Genomic DNA, 25,324 nt, shown 5'->3' with positions numbered 1-25,324 from the left:
GAGACCAGAGAGAGACATGCATCATCCTTCTCCAGCACGTGCGGTCAAGGCTCTGGTGATGAGCGAGGGAAAGACTGGGGGAGGGGCTGCACGGAGTCCATCTGGGAGTGTGAAGTTCAGGGGGAAGTGCCACGGAAGGGGGAGGGGCGGGGCTGAGCCGCGGTGTCGGGAGAGCACCAACGCGTCAGGAACCCCGGCCGCGCGTCTCTCCGTTAACGGACGCTCGTGTGCGGTGACCGCGTGTCGGGTGCCGTGCAAGGCTGTGGCGCCTCACGGGGTCCACAGGGACAGACGCGAAGAGAAGAGGCTCCAGGAGAGGGAGCTCTGAGGGAGGCCCCGCTCAAGGGTGGGACGCGAGGAGGAGCGGAAGGAAGGAGGCGACAGCGGACGTGGCTCCGGGGAGGCCAGGGAGGCGCACGCCCCAGCGAACGGACGCTCAGCCAGCACCTGTCGCTCGTGCCCACGTCCTGCCCTCCTCGTACCTGTGGAGGTGGGGAAGCCCGGGGAGCTGTCTCTCGTCCTGACCGCAGGGTCCCCGCGTGACAGCGCGGTGTCCGATCTCAGCGAGCACACGCGGTGGACTTTCCCGGGTGTCAGAGCGCCCTCCGCTCCGCCCCATCCGCGTTCCGGGGCTTGGCCGGTGAGCAGGTGCCCACTTCTCCCCATGTCACGTCTTCTCCTCCGTGGGCGTGTTCTTCTCCCCCTCCTGGTCGTTGCCCTTTACCTGTCTGTGCTGAAGCCGGGGCTGGGGCTTGATGACTGTAGAATGGTGAAGAAGTCCAAGGATTCTGGGGTTTGTAACCCTGGGGATCGAAGAAGGTGAGCTGTGGTTGGTAGGGGACCCAGGGGATCAGAATTCCGGCCTCAGGAGAACGATGGGGTCAAAGAGGGATTCGTGGGGCCGTGGGAGAACAGGAGAATCAGGAGGGGGCGCTCAGAGATGGAAAGCTTAGTTGGGTGTGGTGCTCATACTTAAGATGGGGTGACACTAAGCCCTCTTGATGGTTCCTTGACGGTCCTGGGGTTCATCACGAATATCAGGGCCTCCTGGCCGCCTTCCAGTCTTTGTACAAACGTAACTCTGAGCTGTTCGGTATATCCACCGGCCGGGCTCAGATTTCAGTGAGCTGCTGGGGGTCGTGGGACCCCCGGGTCTGTCCCAGACTCCCCCATCAAGGAATGGTGGTGCTCCAGCGTGAGGCTGTCCTGTCACGAGTGCATTTCCTCTCGCCTCTCCCTGGAGATCAGTGTGCAGGAAATACCAGCTTATGTCTTTGACTCAGGGCCACAGATTTTATGAGGACGCCCGGGGGGGAGTCGAGAAAAATGTGTCTCAGTTTGACATGCAGAGGGGCACGCGGTTGACCAAGAGCTCAAGAGGCCCTTGGCCCTCCTAGCCGTCGCCTGGGCCGATCTTGAATTTCTTGCCTCATCGACTATGATGTCCCGAGTCCTAACTACTCGTCTTGCGTCTACACCTCATCCGCTTGGCCCCCCCATACTTCTGTGTGCATCTGTGACTCACCAGCAGGCTGCACACTCCTCAAGACCACTCATATCCATTTTTCTATCCCCAGACCAAAGGAGGTGCTCAGAAACTATTTTTTGAACCCGTTGAAAAAAAAATAGGCAGTATTTTCCAGGCATAGCAGCAAATCCGCGGATTAATCGCCGTGTAACCAGGTCAGTGTCAGAACCGGGTTCAGACCTTTAGCTGAGTGCGTGACTTCACGACCTACTACTCTTCATAACGTGCTCACCTCTGCCTTCATCCTGACTTGGGATCCTGGACTGGCAACAAAGGGGAATATGACCTGATGACCGAGCCACTGACAAGGTTTCAAGGACAGAAAGTGATGAGTGTGGCTACGGACACGTTGAGTTTGAAATTACGCGTAACCGACAACCCATGCGTTCAGAGCCCCGCCGGTCACTGGCTGTAGGGCCTCGGACAAGTCACTGCGCTGTCGAGTTCCTCCTGGATCCAAGGAGGCCGAGGAGGACCCGTTGCAAGGTCGTGTGACAATTCCGCTCCCTGGGGCCGGGGACCTCCTGCTCCCGGGGACTCAGGAGAAAGACCAGGGCTGCAAGTGAGAACTGGTTGTCAAAGTCACGGGGGTCAGTGAAGTCATCCCAAGAGAAGATGTAGGAGTGTAGGCAGACCACAGCAGGGGACACGAGGGAAGGGGACCGGGCTGGTTTGTGGTGGGGATGGGGGAGGAACCTCCGTGTCCCCGAGGCCCAGGAGTGGATTCCAAGAAGGACGTCCTTGGTAGCGCAGACTGCCAAGGAGACACGGAATGGATAGCGTCCTCAGATAGCAGCCTGCAGGGCGTTGTGGGAGCAGAGGTTCCGCTCAGGGGCCCCCCGGGTCAGGACGGGCTGGGGAGTGGCGGTGGGCATCGGGACTGCGGCCTGGAGGCGTAGGCACCGGGGAGGCTGGCCCGGTCTTAGATTCAGAGACCAGTTCTGTGTGGGTGGGGCCGAGGCTCCTGAGTCCCCAGAGGCTGTGGATCCCCACGCCCCCCCCTGCCCCCGCCCGGGGTGGCAGGTGGGCCTGGTGTGCAGACAGGCACCTTCCAAAATGCTCGGGAGCACAGCCCAGCAGGCGGGGGAGGACCGTGTCAGGTGCAGACGCCTGGCCTCCCCGGCCTCCCGACTTGGGAGTCCCCCACCCAGCGCCTGTGTCTGTGTCTGTGCCCGGGCAGCAGGGGGTGGGAGGTCTCCTTGTGAAAGACCTCCCGGCGTGGGGGGGCCCGGAGATCGCACTCCTGTCCCCACACCTGCCTGCGGAGGAGGGGTGCTCGCTGAAAGACGGCACGTCTCATGTTTTGCAAGTGAAGCCGGTGGACGGACGTTTCTTCTGTTTTGCATGTGCTGTTTCCGCCTGCCGCCTGGTCCCCGGCCGGCAGGGCGTGACTTCTGGTTTATTTTGCGGTGAAGGTTTAGGACTTGGTGATTATTGATGTTTTTGAATGCTTTTCGCTCGATCCTGCCGTGTTTTCTTTTTCAAGTTATGAACTTAAAATGTCCCATATCTCACACAGGCTTTGTAAGCGGATTGCATTTACTGGCTCTGTTTTCCCTCTGTCTTTTTATTTAATTTGAGAGCTGAAAGGGATTTAGGATCTGGGCTGACCCTTGGTACTTAGTATCAGTGAGCATTTAGTCTGAGGAATCCACAAGCCCATTGGAATTTCTGAGTATGGAAAATTTCTAAGGAAGGGGATTTACATTTTTTTTTTTGTTAAATTCTCAAGAAAATCAGGGGCGCCTGGGTGGCTCAGTCAGTTAAGTGGCCGACTTCAGCTCAGGTCATGATCTCACGGTTTGTGAATTCGCATCCCATGTTGGGCTCTGTGCTGACAGCTCAGAGCCTGGAGCCTGCTTCAGATTCTGTGTCTCCTTCTCTCTCTCTGCCCCTACCCCTGCTCACTCTCTCTCTCTCTCTCTCTCTCTCTCTCTCTCTCAAAAAGAAATAAACATAAAAAAAATTCGCAAAAAATTCAGATGCGTCTCAGTTTGGAACCATTGGTAGTATAGAGGTTATCCATTTGTACCTTTTTTCCCACCGAAAACAAAACCCCGGTGGTACGGTGAAAAACACACACTTCAGTAGCCTCATCAGCACAGGGGAGCATGGGCGCCGAGGCCCCTTACGAGTCCCTCCGAATATCTTTGATCCCTTCAAAGAATTACTTGCCCCCCTGCCCCACCCGTTCTCCAGCTCATCCTTTGTCATCAGGCGGTATAGGAAAGACCGGACAAAGCGGTGGGAAAGTCCTGAATGTGACACAAATCAGAGCGTTGGCCCAGCGCTTCACGGTTGGCAAAGCCCTTCCCGCACAGGAGCATCGGCGTTGGACACAGTGCTCCCCGAGTCCTTGCAGAAAGACCTCACAGCATTGCTTCCGTCATTCATTTTCTTAAACAAGTCAGTACCTAATAACGAAAGGAAACGAGAAGAGAGGGGCACCCAGCTGGCTCAGTCGGTAGAGCACGCGACTCTCGATCTCGGGGTTGTGAGTTCACGCCCTCAAGCCCCACACTGGGCATAGAGATCACTTTAAAAAAAGAGAGAGAGAAATGGAAGTTCTGACTACCTGAAGATTAGCATCATGCCTTCTTTAATATGTTGATTTCAAGTCCCTTTTCCATTTATTGTTTTTGTTCTACGGAACATAATTGTGACCTCGTGTCTGTAGGGTGCTTTTTTCTGAACACGGTAGCTTGATTTCTCCCCACACTAAGTCTTTACGAGACGTAATTTTTAACGGTCTCGCGTTTCCTCATGGGCTTTATTTTTAGCGCAAAGTCTACCGTGAGTCGTAACGGTTTTTCGGGGGGGCTGTCTCCATATCAGAACTATCTGGTGAACTTTTAAATCATAGTTTTGGTTGCAAAATGTAGCAGCCAGATAGAAATGTCCCTAACACGTAAGCGTCCAGCCTCGTGGACGGTAGAAGGTGCACAGTGACCAGACGTATCCTGTAAGCCACATCCCACGAGAGTCACAGGCAACTTCAGGCACGTCTCTTCCCAGTCTGAGCGCCTCCCTTCCCCGTCCGCAGCCACTGCCCTCACTCGTAAGGCTTCTGGTCCCTGCTTTGCCTTATGAGCTTTCTGCCCTGTTACGTATCCCCAACCAGTGAAGCTGAATCTGGGCGGGAGGGCGTCTCTGTAAATGGTGCCACGTAGTGCGTGCTCTGTGTCTGCCCCTTTTCCTTACCAGTGTGTCCTTGGCTGCACAGGTGTGATGTGCACTCTGGCGTGGCCGCACCCCGGTTTCTGCACCGACCCAGCTGCTGACGCTCAGGGTTGTCTCCAGCCGTGCAGACACATGCCCGCACACCGTCTCGTGTGTGTTTCTTGGCGCACTTGCGCACGTCTGGCCGTGGCCCGTGTGCCGGGGAGTAGTTACCAGGTCGCAGGTGCGTGTCAGTACCTCTTAGCGAGTATCGCCAGCGTCTCCAAAGTGGTTCTGTGCACCTGTACGTTTGGTCAGTATCACATGCTGGTTTTGAATTTTTTTCACGTTTATTCATTTATCTTGAGAGGGAGAGACAGAGCACGAGCAGGGGAGAGGCAGAGAGAGGGAGAGAGAGGGGATCCCAAGCAGGCCCCACGCTGTCAGCACAGAGCCGGACGCAGGGCTCGAACCCACGAAACGTGAGATCGTAACCAGAGGCGAAGTCAAGAGTCTGTCCCTCCCTGCCGTTTAGATTTCTTCTTTTATTGTAGAAAATGCTGTATTTTTTTTGTTGGGTTGTCTTTTGCTCGCCGCCCTGTAGTAATTCTCTATACGTCCCGGGTACGAGCCCTCTGGTGGTCACATGCTGAGGCAAGGGGCTTTTCCCCTTTGGTGGCTTTGCCTTTTCGCTTGCTCACCGGTGAGTTCTGATGACCGGATGTTCTTGACTTTGATTTAATGTAATCGTCAGTGTTTCCCCGTTACAGCGAGTGCTTTGTGTTTTACCTGGTGACGTTTTCGAGTGGAAGCTCTGGGTCCGAAGCGTCGGTGGTCAGCGGGGATGTGAGTCCGGGTGTGGCAGGTGAAACTTGCAGGGACCATCCTGGGCGTCGGATGCTGGCCGAAGGGAAGCCAGGAGCTAATGGGTCTCGCGGGGAAGTGGCTCCAGCCTCTGTGCAGCGCTTGGGGGAGGTCACCGTGGAGGTCCCGTTCCCTGACGTTGGACGGGTTCTGTCCCCCACCCCCCAGCAGTGGGCCGTGCCCCTTGAGGCTCGGCCCATTTCTGCCGTGTTTATTCAGGGTGGCCCCGAGGTCCGGGGGGCACCGTGTGCAGGATGAGACCCGAAAACACAGGTGGGGCCATGACGATAGAAAGCGGCGTTGACACGCACTCGTTGCGGCGGAAGGCTGCCCTGCGTCACCCCCGCCTTTCTGCGCACCTGCCGGGGCCGGCGCCCTGCTGTGGTGCCCCGCCGACCTGCGGGCTCTCGCTTTCCGTTTCCAGCCCTGCTGGTCTGAGTCCTCAGCCCTGCGTTCGCTGCCTTCAGTTTGCATTTTCCTCCTCCTCTTCTCTTTCTCTGTGATTTAGGGCTCGTTGGTTTGTAATCCACAGCAGAGGGAGGGGCCCATGCTCTAAATGTGGGACTTCTTCTCTCTCCGGGCGTCTGCGGACCCCCCACCTCCCCATCCCGTGAAGTGTCCCCTGGCCGCTATGCTTGGGGGAGGGGTCACAGACAGTTCTGGAATCTGATGACATTGTGCAGGGCGGAGGGGGCCCCAGCCTTATGTCTGCTCCCCTCACGGGTCCCTGAGCCCCCGGTTAAACGCTCCTGCTGCGGTGGAAGGACCCTGCGGTGGCTTCCCTCAGTAGAGCGTTTCCCCGCGAGGTGGTCTGCTGGAACACTGCGACGGGTTCCTCTCTGGCACCCCCGTCCTTTGGGCCTCATCGAGGGGCTCTGTGTTCTAGAATCCTTGGTCTCTGCCTTAGATTCGGGACAGGATGCCGCGGCCATCAGTTCCTTCCTCAAACCTCTCCATAAAACTCCTCCTGCTGACCGTTTTCTACTACCCTGTCCTTCCCAATGACGTGAAGCCCCAGGCACGACCCCCCAAGACCTTTAACCCGGGACCCTCTTCTGCAGGCACAGGTGCCCTGGGTGGTGTTAGGTGCCAGGGGCTGGGGCCGCACGGGCTCTTCGCTTTAGTGAGAGAGGGGCGGATCGGGTTCGGGCACGTGTTTTTCTGCGGGAGGACAGAGCAGCTCCTACGTTGTGGTTTTTAAATTTGTCGTACTCTTCTCCGCACCCCCGCATGTGATTCTGAATAGCCCCGTAACTGTCTCCCTGTCCCCTTGCACACATCTGTCACCGTCCTGCACACCCCCAAAGGGTGAGTCTTCCCAGAACATTCACTCTGTCCCCATCACCTTGCCCTTGGACAGCTCCCCCTCCCCTCACCGTCTGCAGGACAGGCGCTAACCCTTTAGCCGGCCCGCCCGCCTCTGGCTCTGCCCTCAGCCACCCTGAGCCGTGCACCTGCCCCACGCCTGCCCCACGCTTTCCCACGAGGCACTGTGTTTCCCGGTGCTGCTCACGGAGAAAGTCCTTTTTATCCCCGTGTGTGCAAGTCCCGTCTCTCCCCGCGACGCGGCTCAGGTGCCGGCTGTTCACAGACCACGTCCCCGCGCACACCCGCGGAAATGTGGCCATTCCCTCCCCGAAGACCTTCTCGAGAACCCCCGTTTTCCCATGGAGTTCGGGGGAGCTTGAGGGGGAGCAGGCCAGCCTGAAGTCCCGACCGTCCGTGTCACCGAAGGCCATTATCAGAAAGCGTCGCGCTCTGCGTGAGCCGCAGGAGGAGGGAGACTGTTGGGTCGCGGGCTTCCGCTCCACCGGCCGATGCCAGAGTATCTCCCAGGTGCCTGTGCCGATCGGGACTCGCACAGCGGTGTGTCGGAGCCCCGTCCTCGTCCTTGCTCGCCCTTGACGTTGGACGTTGTCTCCCATCCCAGCCTTCGCGGCGTGCTCCCGCCAGGCCGGGGCCTCGCCAGGACGTCCGCCTGCTTCCCACCGGGACGGGCACGGTGCACCCTTCCCTCTAGAGCCGCGACCCGCAGGCTGCACCTGGGATTCTTCTTGGTTCTGCCGGCCGGAGCCGAGTCCTCTGGGGGACCGGGGAGTGTGGCCGCGTGCCCCGTGCCCCTTCTCCCAACGAAACGCCGGGAAGGAGTGGCTCGGGAGACCATTGGCGGGTGGAGAAGCTGAGATTAGCCTGCAGGAGACACTGAAGAAAATATAGGCGTCTTCAAATTAATCATCTCTCTGTACCTTCCTCTGATAGACATTAATTCCTTTCATGTTTTATTAAAACCTCACTTGAAGGGCTCTTAATAACAATAGTATAATTTGCCAAACGTGCGTTCGCTTCTCTTTCAGAAATACGTTTGCGATTATCGGAGAAACCGTAGAGAGGGAGGAATAAGAAACGAGATGCCCGTGAATACCAAAATGGAATTTATAACGCGTTCGTTTCGTTCGTCCCTCCCGCTCCCAAAAATGTCACGTCCGTCATTTTAGCGAAACGTTATAGAAGGGGGAATCCCAGTCCCTTAGGACAGAGATAGCCCCTAACATCTGTCTCTGTGACGTTCACGTTCGTTTTAAGCTAAAGTGTGTAAGTCAGATGATGTCATTTTAAACCGGTAGCCGTGGGGGTTTCGCGAGTTTAAGCGAGCAAGGGTTTGCCTCTCTGTCCTCCCCCGTACGTGAGCTCACGGCGCGCGCCCTCTGGTCTCTGCAGGTACGGCGTGAGTCCTGAGAACATCATCCTGTACGGCCAGAGCATCGGGACCGTCCCCACGGTGGACCTGGCCTCGCGTTACGAGTGTGCCGCCGTCATCCTCCACTCGCCTCTGATGTCAGGCTTGCGCGTGGCTTTTCCGGATACCAGGAAGACGTACTGCTTCGATGCGTTCCCCAGGTAAGCTCGCACCTGTGCCAGTGCTGGGGCGTCCGACGACCCGAGTTCAGCCTCCACCATTAGCTGTGGGCACCGATAAATATTTCCTGAGTGTGCCCAGGACTCAGACCCTGCGCTGGGCACGTTGGGGGTGTGGCGGCCACTGGGACGCGTCCGTCCGCCAGAGACTTCGTCCTCTGGGCCTCGCTCATCTGTAGAACTCTCCCAGATGATGTGCAAGGACCTTGCTGGGACTGACGTCCAGGATTAGCTGGCTCGGCTGTGAATGCAAGATAAAAAGAGCCGTGCCCATGTATCCTATAAACACCTCCCGTTTGGTATTCGCTCGTTCACGGAGACGGGCACGTATGGTTGGACTGCAAAGAGCTCGATGCAAAATGTACGATGAGGCCATTCGTGGTCTCCACGCTGACATGCAGACCGCGAGCACCGTCGGGTTTGAAATCTCTTCCTCTTTCAGTCAGACGGGACGGGCGAGGGAACAGGTGAGGCGAGCCGCTGGCGGGCCAGTGACTTCCGTGCTGGGCTGACAGGCCGCTGTGCTGCCATAAGTGAGCAAACCCAGCCCGGCCCCAGACCCCTGCGAGCTGTCCAATGTTGTCCTGCTGTTCGGTCCCCACCCCCTTGCCCGAGCGCATGGACGAGAGCCCTGGGCCGGGTCCTCCCCGGCCGGCTTCCGGGAGGCGGCGCATTTGCCACCTGCCCGTCCTTGCTGTTTCCTCGTCCCGCTAATGGAAGGAGCAGGAATGGCCGACCACCCCGCTCCAAATGCAGAAACCGCGAGCCGGTGGCTTCTTGAATATCTCTGTTGGAAAATTTCACTTTTTTTTTTTTTTACAATCCGAGTTGAGAAGGAGCGCCCGGCTGGCTCGGTCGCTGGAGCGTGCGACTCATGGTCTTGGGGTTGTGAGTTCGAGCCACACGTTGGGCAGAGATTACTTTAAAAAAAAAAAAAAAATCTTAAAAAAAAAAAAAAAGAAAAAGAAAAATCTGGGCTTGAGGAAAGTACTGTTCCTAAAAACGATTTGCCCGCTCAGCTTGTCCCGTCGCACGTTGCTGAAGCGGTCTGGGATTGTCACGGCGGGACCGGCCGGCTCCTACTGCTGTTTTGCAGGAGAAGCCTCGGCAGAAATAAAGCCCAGTTTTAGGGTGTTGATCGACCCACTCGTGGCTGTCATTCTGCTCTTGCCGGAGGGGAAAGAACACCATTTGGTTACATAAACATCCGCCCAGACTGTCTCCTCTTACAGAACGAGGCCTTCTGATAACACCTTGGGTGAACTTGAGTTCTGTGCGGTTTGTACCAGGGTTTAATGAGATGCAGCTTCATGGGAAGCCTGACCCAGCTGCAGATTCCTAGCGGCGTGGCTGGGAATGCTAAGTGGGGCGAGTGCCCCTCAGACGTGGCCTTATTTGTGCTGAATTGGTAATGAGAGGCCAGTTTGTTGAAAGGGAGATGTTTGGCGTGTTTTGTGGGAAGCGATGTTAGGAGTTACCGGGGCAACAAAATGAATAGGTTGCTTCCTGACTCAAATTAGCATATACCTTAAAATATAGCCATGGCAACTGATTGCAGCTTATTAATTAACAGTGAACCCAGCAACTAATCCTTGCTGGCTGTGTCTGGTCCGTCAGGCACTGGGCTGAACATTCCACTGCGAGCCTTCCTCACTTAACTCTTCGCCACGGCCTTAAGTTGGTCAAGTTACAAAGGACTCATTTTACAGATTAGGAAACTGAGGCTGAGCCAGGTGAGCTGTTGGCCGAATTAAAGTAGGGGCGTGGGGACTGCCAGAAAGTGCCCTGGACAATTAATATGATGGATTCCAAACCACAGGCAGTCATGCAGATGTTCTCTTAGAGCTCTGTTGGTGCTTCTGTCTTTAAAAAAAGGTATTTCCTGTTTCCTTTTTCTATTACAAAAAAAGAAAGAAAGAAGGAAGGAAGGGAGAGAGAAAGAGAGAGAGAGAGAAAGAAAACGAAAGAAGGAAGAAAGAAAAAGAAAAAGAAAGAAAGAAAGAGAAAGAAAGAAAAAGAAAGGAAGAAAAGAAAGAGAAAGAAAGGAAAAGAAAGAGAGAAAGGAAGGAAGGAAGAGAGAGAAAGAAAGAAAGAAAGAAAGAAAGAAAGAAAGAAAGAAAGAAAAGGAAGGAAAGGAAGGAAGGAAGGAGGAAGGAAGAAAAGAAACAGGGCACTGGGGTGGCTCAGTCGGTTGAGGGTCCAACTCTTGATTTCAACTCAGGTCGTGATCTCACGGTTCGTGGGCTGGAGGCCCGTGTTGGGCTCTGCACTGACAGTGTGGATGGAACCTGCTTGGGATTCTCGCTCTCTCTCCCTCCTGCTTGCACTGTCTCTTTCTCAAAATCAATAAGAAAACTTAAAAAAAAAAGAAAAGAAAAGAAAGCTTCAAGTTAAAAAAAAAAAGGAGTCGTGATCATTATTTGGTTTGTAGCTTATTTTCCTTTACATTTAGACTCAGACATCTAACTGGAGACACTGTCCAGGCTGTAGAGATTCTCCTGAATCGTGCAGAACAGCCCCAAGTCTGTTCCGTCAGTAAATATCTTTCTAAGTGAAGATAACTGGACTCCCAGATTCTCAGAAGAAGGAGTCTCGTTAAAATTAAACAGGAGAAATGGGGCGCCTGGGGGGCTCAGTCGGTTCAGCGTCCGACTTTGGCTCGAGTCATAATATCACGGTTCGTGGGTTCGAGCCCCGCGTCGGGCTCTGTGCTGACCGCTCGGAGCCTGGAGCCTGCTTCGGATTCTATGTCTCCCTCGCTCTCTCTGCCCTTCCCCCGCTCGCGCTCTGTTTTTTCTCAAAAATAAATAAACATTAAAAAAAATTAAACAGGAGAAAAGCGGGTTGGGGATCTGCGAGATTGCATGCTGGCACCCCTGGCCCTGGTCTTGGCAAATCCCTGGCACGTCCTGAAACCATCGGAGACGTCACGAGTCACTCGTAAAGGTTGTGTGCAGTTGTCTCGAGAGCTCTGTTACCCGCACAGGCTCAGGCCTGCGGTAGTGATGCCTCCCTGGGGTTAGCGCCCTCCGTGGTTACCGGGAGGTGGGCTTTCCTGTCTCCTGCTTTCTCGTTGGAGAATGAGGCAGGTGTTGTACGGAAAGGGCAAAGCGCCTGGCCGTGGAAGACGTTTACTCTTTTGGCAGCGGGGTCCCCGAAGACGGTAACACTTTGTCTCCTCGGTAGCTGTGGCTGGGACCAAACACAGAAAGAAGTCACGGGCGGGGGACTCTGGGGGGGACACCCGGCCAGATCCGCCTCTCTTGCCGCGTCCACAGGTTAAGTGGGGGTCCGTCTGTGGGCGAAGTCGCCTGCCCAGCCGGCCAACGAGGCTTAAGGTCTTGAGTTTCTCTTTGGGAAATGTCTTCGGACCCTGCAGCACATTCCTTTGGAGATCCTCAAATATCCATCCTTTGAGGGTAGATTTGATTCTTGTCAACCGTCAGAAATCATTCGGACTCAAAGCTAGGCCTGCATCATGTTTACAATGCTAAGTAGCACAGTGTTTATGGAAAGCGAGGCATCAGCACTTAGAAAATGAGGTTTGTGGGGATCTTGTCCATCGATTCTGAAGCCGTCTCGCCAAGAAGACGGAGACCCTGGGCCGTGTGGATTAGGTGTCCGGCTTTCCGAAGAGACGCTCTGGCAGACATGCTAAGTTCTGGCCTATTTATTTTTTTAAAGAAATCCTCTCTCCAAAACATGAATATGTCCGAAATATTAGTTACTGGATGGTTAGTCCGGAGGCTTTTAGCCGTTCTGTTTTTAATGAAATACTGTAACGAAAACACAGTGACAAAATGCGGTATGGTGTTCTTGACCGGATCCTGGAACACAAAAAGGGCATCAGTGGAAAAACAAAAACCCAAGCAAGGTCTGGAGTTTAGGTTACGGTGACATGCTGACATTGGTTTCTTGGTTCCGACAATCTTGCCGTGGCAATGTATGGTGTGAGCCTTACGGGAGACGGGCTGGGGCGCACAGGAACTCTGTTATCTTTGCACCTTTTCTGGAAATCCAAGATTATCGCAAAATGAGAAGGCTTTTTTTTTTTTGTTAGTTTATTTATTTATTTTGAGAGAGAGCAGGGGAGGGGCGGAGAGGGAGAGGAGAGAGAGGATCCCAAGCAGGCTCCATGCTGTCAGCACAGAGCACAGCACGGGGCTCAGACTCACCTACCGCGAGATCACGACCTGAGCTGAAACCAAGAATCGGACGCCCACCCAACCAAGCCACCCAGGCACCCCCGAAAAGTTTACTTAAAAAAAAAATGAGTTACTAGGGAGGTATTACCCTTCCTCACCTGTGATTGCTGATCCGGTTACATTAGGTGCAACGTATCTTCCCCGGGGCGTCACTAACGGAGCCCTTTTTCTCCCCGCCCCGTTCTCTTTTGCAGCATTGACAAGATCTCTAAAGTCACCTCTCCTGTGTTGGTCATCCACGGTACAGAGGACGAGGTCATCGACTTCTCCCACGGCCTGGCCATGTACGAGCGCTGTCCCCGAGCCGTGGAGCCCCTCTGGGTGGAAGGGGCCGGACACAATGACATAGAACTTTATGCACAATACCTGGACAGACTAAAACAGTTTATATCTCACGAACTGCCTAATTCCTGAAGAAGGCACCTTGATCGTACCTCATTTACTGTGAACACACGAGTCCTCTGTTTCGCACGTGCTTGAACTGGGCAGCGGTGACGGTGTGACAGCCACGGGGGACGCGCCCGCCTTTCAGTGTTCCAATCAAATTGCTGAGGAAGTCCCCGCCTTCTGTATCTGGAGGCGGCTCTCCTCGTTCACACAGCACGCTAAACCGAACATTTGTGGCAGCCAGCGTCCCCCGCCTGGCGGGGAGGGGGGAGTGGGAGCTGGGTGCCCGACGGTCGGTTTTCCCGTGCTGTGTGGGGAACGCTCACATCTGTCGCCCCGCTGTCCCCACCGGTGACGGTTCCCTTAACGCAGGACTCAGCCCTCTCCCCACCAGTGTTCTCAGTATTTGACACGCAGCTCTTTTTCCGGCCACTGGATTCATGGGTTCGATCCATTTGTGAAGCTGTGATTAGAATACAACCGGAAAACTCGGGTGATGAGAATTCATTCCTTTGCTAAGTTTCGTTCACAGGCTGATCTCTTACCCCAAACAAACCAGCCCAAGGGTGATTTACTGGAACGATCATGAACAGGTTCATCCACTGGAACCCTGTAAACATAACTGGAATATTCTTAATCAAAAGGAAACTGGGGTTTTTTTAAGCATAAATTTATTACTAGTCCACAGAGTTTTAATATTTTGATGGTCCGGTTGGTCTAACACAGAGCCTAGCCGACTTTCCTTCTGTGAAGCCCTCCTGGTAGGACTTTTTTAAAGTACTGTACATATTTGCAATTGCATTGTGCATATAGATTCTTAATGGGTAATTTCCTTTTGTCGGGCTACAAGGCAAACTGCAGATCCCTCGTTTGTAATGTAAATGATTGAATACATTTTGTTAATATGTTTTTATTCCTATGTTTTGCTATTAAAAAAATTTTATAACGTTTCCAAGACAAAAAAAAAAAAATTACAAGTTGATGCTTTGAACAACTTATGTAATGGAAAGTTCACTGAACTAATCCTTTTAGTTTAGGAGCTACTTGGGTTTTGACACTGGAGCTGCACCGAGTAAGCATCAGAAACGGAAGATGCTTAAAAATTGCCACATTGCTCATCTTGGTTGGGGGTTTGGGTTGGGGGGGTTCCTCGGTTTTGATTTCATTTTTCTTTTCGAATTTGAAAGCCTTAAATGTACTGTAAGCCTCAGATTGCTGTACAGCTGGATCGCGAACGATTGCCAGTCTGTGTACTGTGGCGTGGAGAGAGCACGGCGGTCGGCCACGGAATAAAGAATGCATGGATCAGAGCGTGACTCCCGCCGTCCTTTCCTTCCTCCCCGCGTCAGAGACAGTCACAAGTGAGAAAACGCGATGTTGTTCAAGAAGAGACCCTCGGGGCTTTCCGATTTCACTGCCTCCCGCAGGGCGTGCGCCTCTGTCCTGCCAGAGACCCGAGCGGACTCTGGAAGAAGCCAGGGCGTCCGGCGAGTGGTAGTAGAGTGCAGCCGGGACCCCGGCAGAGTCTGCGGTGGGTCCCGGGCACGAAACAGGTGATGAAGGCACCACGGCCGGGGAGGCGCGGGGGTGGGGGGGGGATGGTGCCTGCTTTTTGGAAAACCCGAATCAACTGTGGTCCATAGTCGTTTCAGCCCTTTGACCGCTGACCAGAAAAAGAGCAAGTGACAGAGGCTCGTCTTCAGCTCTGGGGACAGACCGCCTGAGCGTGCGGAAAGAGGAAGCGTTGGCAAGATGGAGGTGGAAGGGGACAGGGCGAGCTCGCGTGAATGTGTGTTCCGGCACAGGGCGGGCCACTTCCTGGTCTTAGGTGGGCACCTGTAAGGGGGCGCCTTGAGACGGCTGGTGTCAGGTCAGTACCTATAAGGGGGAGCCTTGAGACTTCTAGTATTAGGTGGTGCCTGTAAGGGGGAGCCTTGATGTGACTTGTTTGTATCCACTCAAAGTAGCTTATGTTTTCTGCCTCCTGACTCCTTTCCCAAAACCAAGGGGACAGTTTTGCCGGAGTTCCACATGGGGACAGCCTTCCCCTGAGATTGGTGTGCGTGGTTACCGTGGGGACCCCGGGAGAGACCCCATTCACGAGAGTAACACGTGCAAGTAATGAACCTAGGAGGTGTGGTCCCTTGTGTTTTCTGCCGTAAGATTGACTTGGGATGCGGACCAAGTCTCCCAGTAGAAAAAAGCGAACGTTACTGACTAACATGGAAGAAATCTCCGCAAGCAGATGCGTGAACTGGTAAGGAGATAAAGACCATGCGGGTGATTTGCCGGGTGCAAAGGAGAACAGACAGGGAAGAGGGCATTGACCCCGGTGTTGTCTTGGGTGGAATTTGCTGGACTGGGTTCGCCCGAGCCTTGCCTGCCCAGTCAGGTAGAGCTCGAGGGACAGGAAGCAGAACTCTTACCAACCCAAGAATAGAAGGGAACATACACAGAGATTCTCTCAAAACAAAACAGCAGTTGTTTTACCGAGCAGTAAGACAACAGAAGCATTATTTTGCTTTAGATTGGGAATTAGCCATAGTAGCCATGACCCTCACTGCTGAAAATTACACAAAAGACTGTAGCGAAAGGTGGGGGGGAGAGACAGAGAAAGAAAAGAGAACAAAAGAGAAGGAAGGAAGGAGGGAGGGAGGGAGGGAAGGAAGGAGGGAGGGAGGGAGGGAGGGAGGGAAAGAAAGATGGAAGGAAGGAGGGAAGGAAGGAAGGAAAAAAGAAAAGAAAAAAAAGGACAGGAGAAAGAGAAAGCAAAAGGAAGGAAGGAGAAAGAAAAGGAAGAAAAAGGAAAAGAAACAAAAAAGATGAAAGAATGAAAAAGGTACAAAACACGGCAAAAACAGCTGAATATGTTCTAAAGCCAGACTATTGTGGGGTGTGCATGCGTGTGTGTGTGTGTGTGTGTGTGTGTGTGTGTGTGTGTGTTTGCTGGCTTTATTAGTACTTTTGTCAGTAGACTCAAAATACATCAAAACATTGTTTCTCTAAAGCACACGAAGAAATCGATAAATACGTTAATTCCGATAGCAGCAAATATCCAGGCGGTCTCCGTATCATGCTCTTTACACAGAAATCGCTCTGCCTGCACCCCTCACCCGGGAGAGCTTTCAGTCCGGCGGTAGTGGGACAGCGGTATAACGCGCCCACAAATGTATAACACGCCAAGTAGTAGCAGGTGCCGCGAAGCAAAATCCAGCAGGACAAGGGTCATCAGTCTGCCGTCCGGCCAGAAGCCAAGTCCCCCACCTCCAACTAACGCACGCCCCGTCAGATACGCGAGCAGACCTTGCGTTCCTGGAAAGGATAGGGAAGGGTGGTTTTGTTTTGGAGCCGGAGTTGCTTTATGGTTCCTGCGTATGCTCGGAACAGAGCCTGGAAGCTGCTGGACCCGCTAACAAGACAGCAGGTGGGTGCCCCCCTCGTGGGCACAAAGAGCCTGGTTCTGTGAACTGCTCCACTGCGCCTCGTTTCTGTCGGGGGACACCTGTAAGAAATGTATATTAAATGGCCTTATTTTTTTTCATGTTTGTTTATTTCTGACAGAGAGACAGAGACAGAGAGAGCCTGAGGCAGGGCGGGGGGTTGCGGACAGAGAGAGAGGGAGACACAGAACCCAAAGCAGGCTCCAGGCTCTGAGCTGGACCGGCCTCCATCTGGGAAGGAACCTCGGGCCTGCCACCTACGTCCATGCCCGTGCCATCAAGTTCTCGGAGTCATTTAAGGAAAGGCAGACAAACAAAAGGGCAGACTGACCGGGCTGGGGAATGCTGCTCCTGCACAGCCCGCTGGCTGGCTCCTTAATGACGGACCCTCGTCCCTCCCAGGGCAAGACGCAGGGGGGCTTCTCCTTAAAAACAAGACCACTCGGTGCATAATTAGTGGCCACTAGAAAAAACAAAACGTAATATTCTTTCAATCGGAGCTTGTCTATCAAGCCGAACGACGCGCGGAATTCATTCATTCATTCATTCATTCATTCTTCATCCAACCATATTTATGACCCCAAACTCTACTTTGCTCGGTTCTGGGGATGAGGCAGTAATGAAGTCAAAGCCCCCGTCCTCTGGGAGGGGAAACAGACAAGACACAGGGAAACAAAACAAGCCAATCATGGTGTGCGTCATAAAGGAAACGATAAACACGGGGAGGAGGTGAGAAAGCATGTAGCCTTCTGAGAGGGTTGAGGTGTCGTGGTTCAGCATTCCACCTGTGGAATCCACCTGTCGACCTGAGCTTGAACTTGAGTGCCACCGGCTATTAGCTGCCTATCTCGGGGACACCGCTGCACCTCTCCGTGCCTCGGTTTCCTCACCCGTAAAATAAGGACGGTTGAGTCCTTCTCTCATAACATTAACGTGAGGATCGCATGAGCCTAGAATGCACTGGGCTCCCCGAGACCACTAGCGATCAGCGTCTGGAGAAACAGAACATTAGCGAGGGGCCTCTTGGGAGCGTGTGGGTAGAGGACACGCTTTCCTGCCCCGTGTCCTCGAACTCACCCTTTCTCACTATGATCTGTGGAAGGAGTAACTGCTATGTTTCTCTTCTCTACTCACCGTCCGCTTCGCACGTGGCTGTGACTGACAGCCATTTTACAAATCCACTCACGTAGTTCTCAGACTTCCTGGTATTTTATTGCGAAGCATTTTTTGTATCCGGCCAATAATTTACGCTCAAGTCCTGTCGCGGTAGGCCGGTGGTTCTCAAAGTGGGGATCCCTGGACCAGCAGCCTCAGCATCGCCTGAGAGCTCACTCCCAGGGCAGATTCTCGGGGCCACACGAGCCACGCTCAATCAGAAACCCCGGTGGGGACCGGGGCTGGTGGGGGGCTCAGGGGTCCGTTTGAACGAGCCCCGTGGGCGATCAGATTCGGTTCGTGTTAACGTTTGAAAATCTCTGAGCCAGGTTATTTGACGTTGAAACGAAAAAGGGGTCCTACCGAGAACAGCTCCTGTGCTCCCCTGCTCAAGGCAACACTACGGTTTGTGGCCATAGTAACAGGTGACCAAGAGAACAGGATTTAAAGCTGTCCATCAGTGACGCCTTCCTTCAGTGGGTTCCCAGCTCCTGAAGGCCGGCCAGTCGGCCACAGCCTGGCTCCAGGGACCAAGCCTCCTTGGCAAAGGGTCACTCGGTCCCTAAAATCTCCTGCTGGTGAGAGTCCACGAGTCCCTGAGCCCCACCCTGCCCGCTCAGTACGAGACCATCATGTACGAGACTCACTGCTTGGCCAGGGACACATCCAACTTTTCGCTCCAGATGCCCTGTGGTGATGTCTTCCTTCGACACCCCAGGCAAGCCGGTGGCTTTAGCCCACGGGCACCCATGCCCCTTGACAGGTACGGGGTAGACAGCATCGTGAGTGCCTGGGGTGGGGCGCCGTGAGGAGCCAGGAAGTGGCGTCCTGGAGAGGCACTCACATTGTTTTTTAATGCTTATTCATTGATTTTGAGAGAGAGGGAGAGAGAGCAGCACAGGGGCAGAGGGAGAGGGAGGGAGATTCCCAAGCAGGCTCCGCACCACCAGCACGGAGCCCAATGCGGGGCTTGAACTCACAAACCGTGAGATCATGACCTGAGCCGAAATCAAGAGTCGGACGCTTAATTGACTGAGCCACCCAGGTGCCCCCTCCCCCCCTTTAAAAATGTTTATTTATTTATTTTGAGAGAGAGAGAGAGAGAGAATGAGCAGGGTAGGGGCAGAGAGAGAGGGAGAAAGAGTACACTTTTATGACACACACACACACACACACACACCTGTGGGCAGGTGGGGCTCGCCTGGGGTCTTCGGGCTTTCCGTCTGCACGTCCAGGTTAGTCCCGCCCCTTCGCTGTTGTACAAGAGGTGACACAAGGGGGGAGAATTGCCTCAGAGGGGAGATTGATTTGGCGACAGTTTAAGCACAGTCCGTGCCTACGGGGTGCACTTGTACACTTCTGGAAAGAAGGCGGAAGGTTTTGGGGCATCACAGGAAAAGATCAATGCCTGTGTCATGTGGCCACCGAAGCCACGGAGGACACTTGGGAGCTGAGAGCATCCGCTAATGTGCTCCTTGGTTGTCTGGGAATTACTTAGAGTATTTAACCAGCGTGGTTCGCATTTATTGTTCGTGCTGGGAAATCTCTCTTCGGGCGTATCGTGTAAATCTCAGTGGAGAGGTGGTTATTTGCTGGCTTCCGCGTCTGCTGAGCATTCGTTCGCTCCGTCTGTGGTCGTGCCAGCCCGGGGTCGGGGACACGGGGGAGACACATCTCTGCCACGGAGCTCGCGGCTGGAGGTGGGGGGCGGGACGGGGGTGCACGCGCTGCTGGGGTTCCAACACAGAATCCCCTGCGAGCTTGCATGAGAGCTCAGGGTGGGGAGAGGCCAGAAAAGATACCCTCTCCCCCCCCCAACCCGGGCAGCAACGTCTGGTGTCCTGAAGGGTGGCCTGGGGCTTTCCGTTAGGAAATCGGTGCGGAGGCCTCTTTGGAGCAGGGCCCCGATTTTCCTCAAATACGGTCACGGGGGCTTCCAACGACACACACTGCCTCCCAACGACGTTATGGAGTTGAAAGTGAGTTAGTTGATCTTTGGAGAAAGATCAAAGACAAATCGTGTTTACTGGATCCACCTTCTGCCGTGGGCGCTTGTACGACTGATGCTGTAATTCAGTAATCCAAATGTATTCAGTCAGTGCACACATACGCACGCAGTGTCTGCTCTCCTGTGGAGACACTGTTCCAGGCGCGGGGGCGGAGGGGGCACGGCGGTTAATAAAACGACTCTATTCCTGATCCTTTGGCATTCACACTGCCCCAGTGGTAGTGGGACAATTAAGAAAGGAAAAAGAGGGGCGCCTGGGGGGCGGGGCTCAGTCGGTTAAACGTCCCACGTCGGCTCAGGTCATGATCTCGCGGTTTGTGAGTTCAAGCCCCGCGTGGGGCTCTGTGCTGATGGCTCAGAGCCCGGAGCCTGCTTCGGATTCTGTGTCTCCCTCTCTCTCTCTCTGCCCCTCCCCTGCTTGCATTTTCTCTCTCTCTCTCTCCCTCTCTCTTTCTCTCAAAAGTAGACATAAAAAATTTTTTAAAAAAAGGAAAAAGAAAAGGAAAATAAATCGGGGTAAGGGGATGGGCTGGGAGTGATGGTGTTGGAGACTCGGTGTGCAGGAGGATGGAAAAGAACTGTCTTACATGTGATTTTGGAGTAGACGCCTGAATGAAGTCGGGGAAGGGGTCGCGCAGAATTCCAGAGAGGGGCAGGGTGTGGGAAGGGCGTTTCCGGCAGAAGGAACAGCCAGGACAAAGGGCCTCAGGCTGGAGCCTGTCTGGTGTGCTGAAGAAACAGGGGGGGGGGCAGGAGAGCCAGGGAGCAGGGTGCTGATGGACGACGGTCGCAGTAGACTTTGTTCCAAGTGAGAAGTAAACTGGAGGGTTTTGGAGAAGCATCGTCCATTCTGGAAGGAAACCTCCAGCCATAATTTCTTTGTAATTCCTTTCTTTTTCCTTTTGAAATTGTGGTAAAATCCAGATAGCACAAAAATTTTCACCTTAACCGTTTTAAAGGGTACAGTTGATAGTGTTGCGTATATTCTGGGCAAACCGTCTCCAGAAGTTTTTAATCTTGCTGAACGGGAACTCTATTAAACACCGGCTCCCACTGCCGTCCCCCGGCCCCTGGCCGCCGCGTTCGGCCTCCCACCCTTGAACTCACTCTGGGAGCCTCGTAAAAGAGGAGGCGTAAAGTTTTTGTCTTTCTGTGACTGGCTCATGTCACTGAGAATAATGTCCTCAAGGTTCATCCACACGGTGGCCTGAGTCAGGATTTCCTTCCTTTTAAGGCTGAATAACATTGCATCGTAGGTATAGACCGCATCCCGTTTATCCGTTCTTCCGTCGACGGGCCCTTGTTGTTTCCGGCTTTGGGCTACTGTGGATAATGCGACGACAAAGACCAGAGTACAGATCTCTCCTCGATACCCTGCTTTCAGTTCATTTGGATATGTCCCCACTTGCGGGATTGCTGGATGGCGTGGTAGTTTGGGTTTTCATTTTTTTAAGGGTGCCGTATTATTTTCCATGGTACCTGCATCGTTTTCTTTTCTCACCGGTACTGCCCGGTCCCTCCACATCCCCGTCCGCACTTGCTATTTTCTGTGTTTGTTAAAATGGCAGCATCCTGGCGAGTATGATGTGGCCTATTTATATTTATAAATATATATATTTATTGCCATATTGGCAATGAGTCAAAAAACAGCAATTCTGGGCATTGGGACTCAGGGAAACAGGCCCTCTCCTGTGTGGATCGGGGGAGTGGAGGTTGGTCTGACTTTCCTAGTGGGTAGCTTGGCTGCGAGCTGCTACAAACGTAAATTTCTCCCAAGGAAATAATGAAAGAGAAGTGCAAATATATTCAAAATCCCAGCCTTATTTAGAATGCTGGAGTCAGGGGTATCTGGCTGGCTCAGGCAGTAGACCACATGACTCTCGATCTTGGGGTCATGAGTTGGAGCCCCAAATTGGGTGTAGAGGCTACTTAAAAGTAAAATTAAAAAAAAAAATGAAACAAAAAATACAATACTGGAATCAGGAACAGGGGCTTGATTATATAAATTATGTCCATATTAGGAAATGGTATATACCACCTAAAATTAATGTTGAAAGAGACTTAGGACTTAGGGAAGTGGGGGCACCTGGATGGCTCCGTCTGTAGGGCATGTGAGTCTTGATCTTAGAGTCATGAGTTCGAGCCCCATGTCGGGGATAGAGACTACTTAAAAAAAAAAAAAAGACTTGGGGAAGTGTTTATGGTATATTATTACGTGAAAAGAGGCTTAGGACTACATATGACATGATTGTTTTTCCCATTTCAAAGATTATTTGCTTTTTTTCCCCTCTGGGGTGCCTGGGGGTGCTCAGTCGGGTAAGCGTCCGACTTCGGCTCAGGTCATGATCTCACGGCTTGTGAGTTCGAGCCCCGCATCGGGCTCTGTGCTGACAGCTCAGAGCCTGGAGCCTGCTTCGGATTCTGCGTCCCTCTCTCGCTCTGCCCCTCCTCCGCTCATGCTCTAAGAATAAATGAAACATTAAAAAAAAAATTAAACAAATTTTAAGGTTATCTGTTTATTTAAGTGATCTCTACACCCAACGTGGGGCTTGAACTCATGACCCCGAGATCAAGAGTCACATGCCCTTCTGATTGAGCCAGCCAGGCACCCCTAATTTTTTATTTTAGTACATAAAATTTATCCTCTTTATTTTTTTTAAGGTATTCTAATTTTTTTTTTTTAAAGCAGTGAACTTGAGGGGCTCGGGCTCCTCTTCCGCAGGACGTGCAGGCTGGTGAAGAAAGGCTTTGAGCTACACAGTGAACCACGCACGGAAAATTTACGTGTGTGTTCGCATACGTGTCTGTGTATGTAACTTGCACGCGAAAGGAGGCTGTCTACTCTAAGTTCACAGTGATGATCTCTCTGAGCCGCAGTGATATTTTCCCTTCGTGCTCTTGTACATTCTGCAAAGTTCTTGTAATATACGCCCCTTAGGTTTGCAATTAGGTGGTCTCTCCTTGGTCCATTTTCTGAACTTTCCAAGTGTTTTTTTTTTCCCCTTGCAAGAAACACACATCATCTTTGCAGTTAGGGAAAAGAACTACGTGATGTGAACACATCACATGCACACAGGAGTCTGTGCAAAATACCAGATATTAAAAAACCACAGGGGAGGATGTTCTTTCTCTCTGGCGGTGATGAGTTTGAAGAGGGAGATGTGGAAATCCGCTCCCAGACCTTGCAAGCGCTTGGCCAGCGTTCTAAGATTTCCCGTCCCGAATTCCAGCACAGACCTCCACTCACCAGAAAAATTAAGTATTTGTCTCTTCTTGGCCCGGCCACCTCATCCGCATCCAACAAAACAGGAACTGAGCAGCTATTAGTCCTGGAAATCTGGCTCCAGGGAACGGGGCCGGGAGTCTCCCTTTTTCAGAAGGCAGCTTCAGGCTTGGTGTGCAAGGGCGACCCCTGTCGGTAGAATTTAAGTACGCCCGTGGATCGGGAGACCTGATGTCTCCGTTTTATTCTTTGTGGGGTCTCCTGGCAGCCTGGCAGCCAACAGCCCACTCTCTCCTTCCCCCAGCTGCATTCTGCCTCCCATCCCCCCACGCCCCGCCCCCCTCCTCGGGTGTGCCTGCTGTGTTCCTGGGAAAACCTCATCTGGAGGCTTGGGCGTGGGAGCCACAGGTGTGGTCAGCCTTTCGGACATGGCACAGGTGGGCTGCTGCGGGGCCGGGGCCGGGCTCTGCCCGTCGGCAGATGGGCTGCGGTGGCCCCCGCTCTGGGGGGACAGACTTGCACCCCTCCAGCTGACTGAAAACGCCAGACCCGGGCAGGGTGTGGGAGCGGTGAGCAGACAGGCCGTTGGATACAGAGGACGTGGTCGACGGGTTCCATCTCCCCCGAGGGGGAGGCAAAAGGACAGGCTTTCTGGGCGGAGTCCCACCGTTGAAGAGCATCTCCCCTCTCCCTGCAGACTCTCGGGGGGGGGGGGGATTCCGATAAGAAGCAAAAAACTGACGCAGCCCTCTTAACCAGCTGCTCTCTGCACTCGAAAGGGCAAGCGGGTGGCTTGAGGGAGGGGTGGCTAGCCGTTCCTCCGGGCAACCCTGCTGACAGTGGGCCACAAAGGGTCGCCCGGCACACCCTGTCCATTGCGCGCCGGGTGGCAATGCCCCGGGGAGCTCTGGTTTCAGACACGTGGAGCCTGCATACGATCCATCAGCCCGACCCTCTCGCCCGGGGCCCTGGTCTGTGATAAAGTAAAGCTGGACACCAGAGGAATGTGCTGGGCGTTTCTGTGCTTCGAACAAACGTGACTAAGTAATTCTCAGGGCCCATCACCAGACAGGAGTCTGCCTGCACTGTTTTGTGTCTCGATGCCTGGGGAGCAGACCTCTCAGCCAAGAGCATATGCCCTGCAGGCCTCAGGTCTGCTCTCTGCTGATGGGAGAGAAGCAAAGTCTCCCCCGTAGCTCTCTGCTTGCTCCCAGCGAGACTGGTTGGAAGCCGACCTTTCTCTGCTTAGGCCAGATGCTCAGCATCGTTCAAATGTTTGTGGGTCCTGGCATCCGGGGCGGGGGGGTCCCCCTTGGGAAAGGAAAGCAACCAGAGATTATGATATGAGGAGGAAGGGACAAGGGTGGGTTCCGTCTACATTCGCTGGAAAGGAGAGATGGGGGACAGGTGCCCACCATAAGACCCAGCTCCCTACCTTTCAAGAAGTCAAGGAAGGGCTGAGAATTAGTTAGGAGCCCCGGTGAGGGTCAAGACCAGCTTTGTGGGAAAGGCCTGGAGAGGAATGCAGGACTTCCCTGCTTTGGCCAGGGAACCGGCATTTCTGCCCCAGCCCAGCAGGCGGACGCCGGCAGCTTCTGCCTACAGCTCGGCCTCAGAGCCCGGCGGCAGATTCACGGGGCTGGCGACTGCTGCCTTAGCACGAGGACCTTCCCAGCACAGCTGTGGCCCTCACAGGGCAGGTGCATCTTCTAGGAGGAGGCCGGGCAGCCGGGTGGAAGGGGCCAGTTGTAAGCGCCAGAAGAGTGGAAGGGACGGAGGACTGGCGCCAAGGCCCTCGTTTTACAAACAACAAACACGCAGAGACCCGGAGAGGGGGGGCAGGTGACCCCGGGTCACACCGCAAGTAAGTTCGTGGCAGAATTGAGAGATGACTCCAGGTGCCCCGGGGGGGTGGCCCGGGCTCTTTCTACTTGTAGTGCTCCCTCGGGCAGGGGAGAAGCTGCAGCAGCCATCCCTGCTGGCTTTGACCCTGGAGGGCCTTGGTCTGGACACCGGAAGGATTCGAACTCGCTGAGCACCTACTACGTGCGGGGTACCCGCGCTCCCGCGCCCCCGGTGAAATCCCAGGAGGGCCGCGAGGAAGCCTCACGGAACCCATTTGCTGGCGAGGAAACTGATCCCCAGCTGTGCGCGCAGCCACACGGCCTGGCGCGTCTGACTCCGCTTGCAAACACCGGGTCCCCATCCCAGGATCCCTCTCCAAGGCCACGCTTTTAGAAGTTAAACCCGCAGAAGAGCCAGCGACTCACCAGCCCCGCCCCCACCCCGCGGCCGCTCGGGCGCACGCAGGACGTGCTCGCCCGCCGCCTCGCGGGGTCGGTGGTCGCCCGCCCGCCCGCCCCGACCCCCACGCCCCCACCCCCCGAGCGGCCCGCCCCCGGCGCCCCGGGCTCTGGCGCCCTCCCCCGGCGGCGGCGG

At 54.1% G+C, this 25,324-nt stretch overlaps 1 protein-coding gene across 1 annotated transcript in view; it reads left to right on the top strand.

Moving 5' to 3' along the window:
• Positions 1–14,369, top strand: part of ABHD17C (abhydrolase domain containing 17C, depalmitoylase) — a 47,983-nt gene extending 33,614 nt beyond the window's left edge. Inside the window, exons 2-3 of the mRNA XM_049614355.1 lie at positions 8,270–8,449; positions 12,867–14,369. Of these exons, the coding sequence (XP_049470312.1) occupies positions 8,270–8,449; positions 12,867–13,086 (400 nt within the window). The 3' untranslated portion in view covers positions 13,087–14,369. The remainder of the gene's footprint in view (positions 1–8,269; positions 8,450–12,866) is intronic.
• Positions 14,370–25,324: the final 10,955 nt, after the last annotated feature.

This window comes from Panthera uncia (genome assembly GCF_023721935.1).
Source record: "Panthera uncia isolate 11264 chromosome B3 unlocalized genomic scaffold, Puncia_PCG_1.0 HiC_scaffold_2, whole genome shotgun sequence".
Classification (NCBI taxonomy): Eukaryota; Metazoa; Chordata; class Mammalia; order Carnivora; family Felidae; genus Panthera; species Panthera uncia.
Note: the sequence above shows the minus strand (reverse complement) of the source record. Positions and strands in the feature narration are given on the sequence as shown.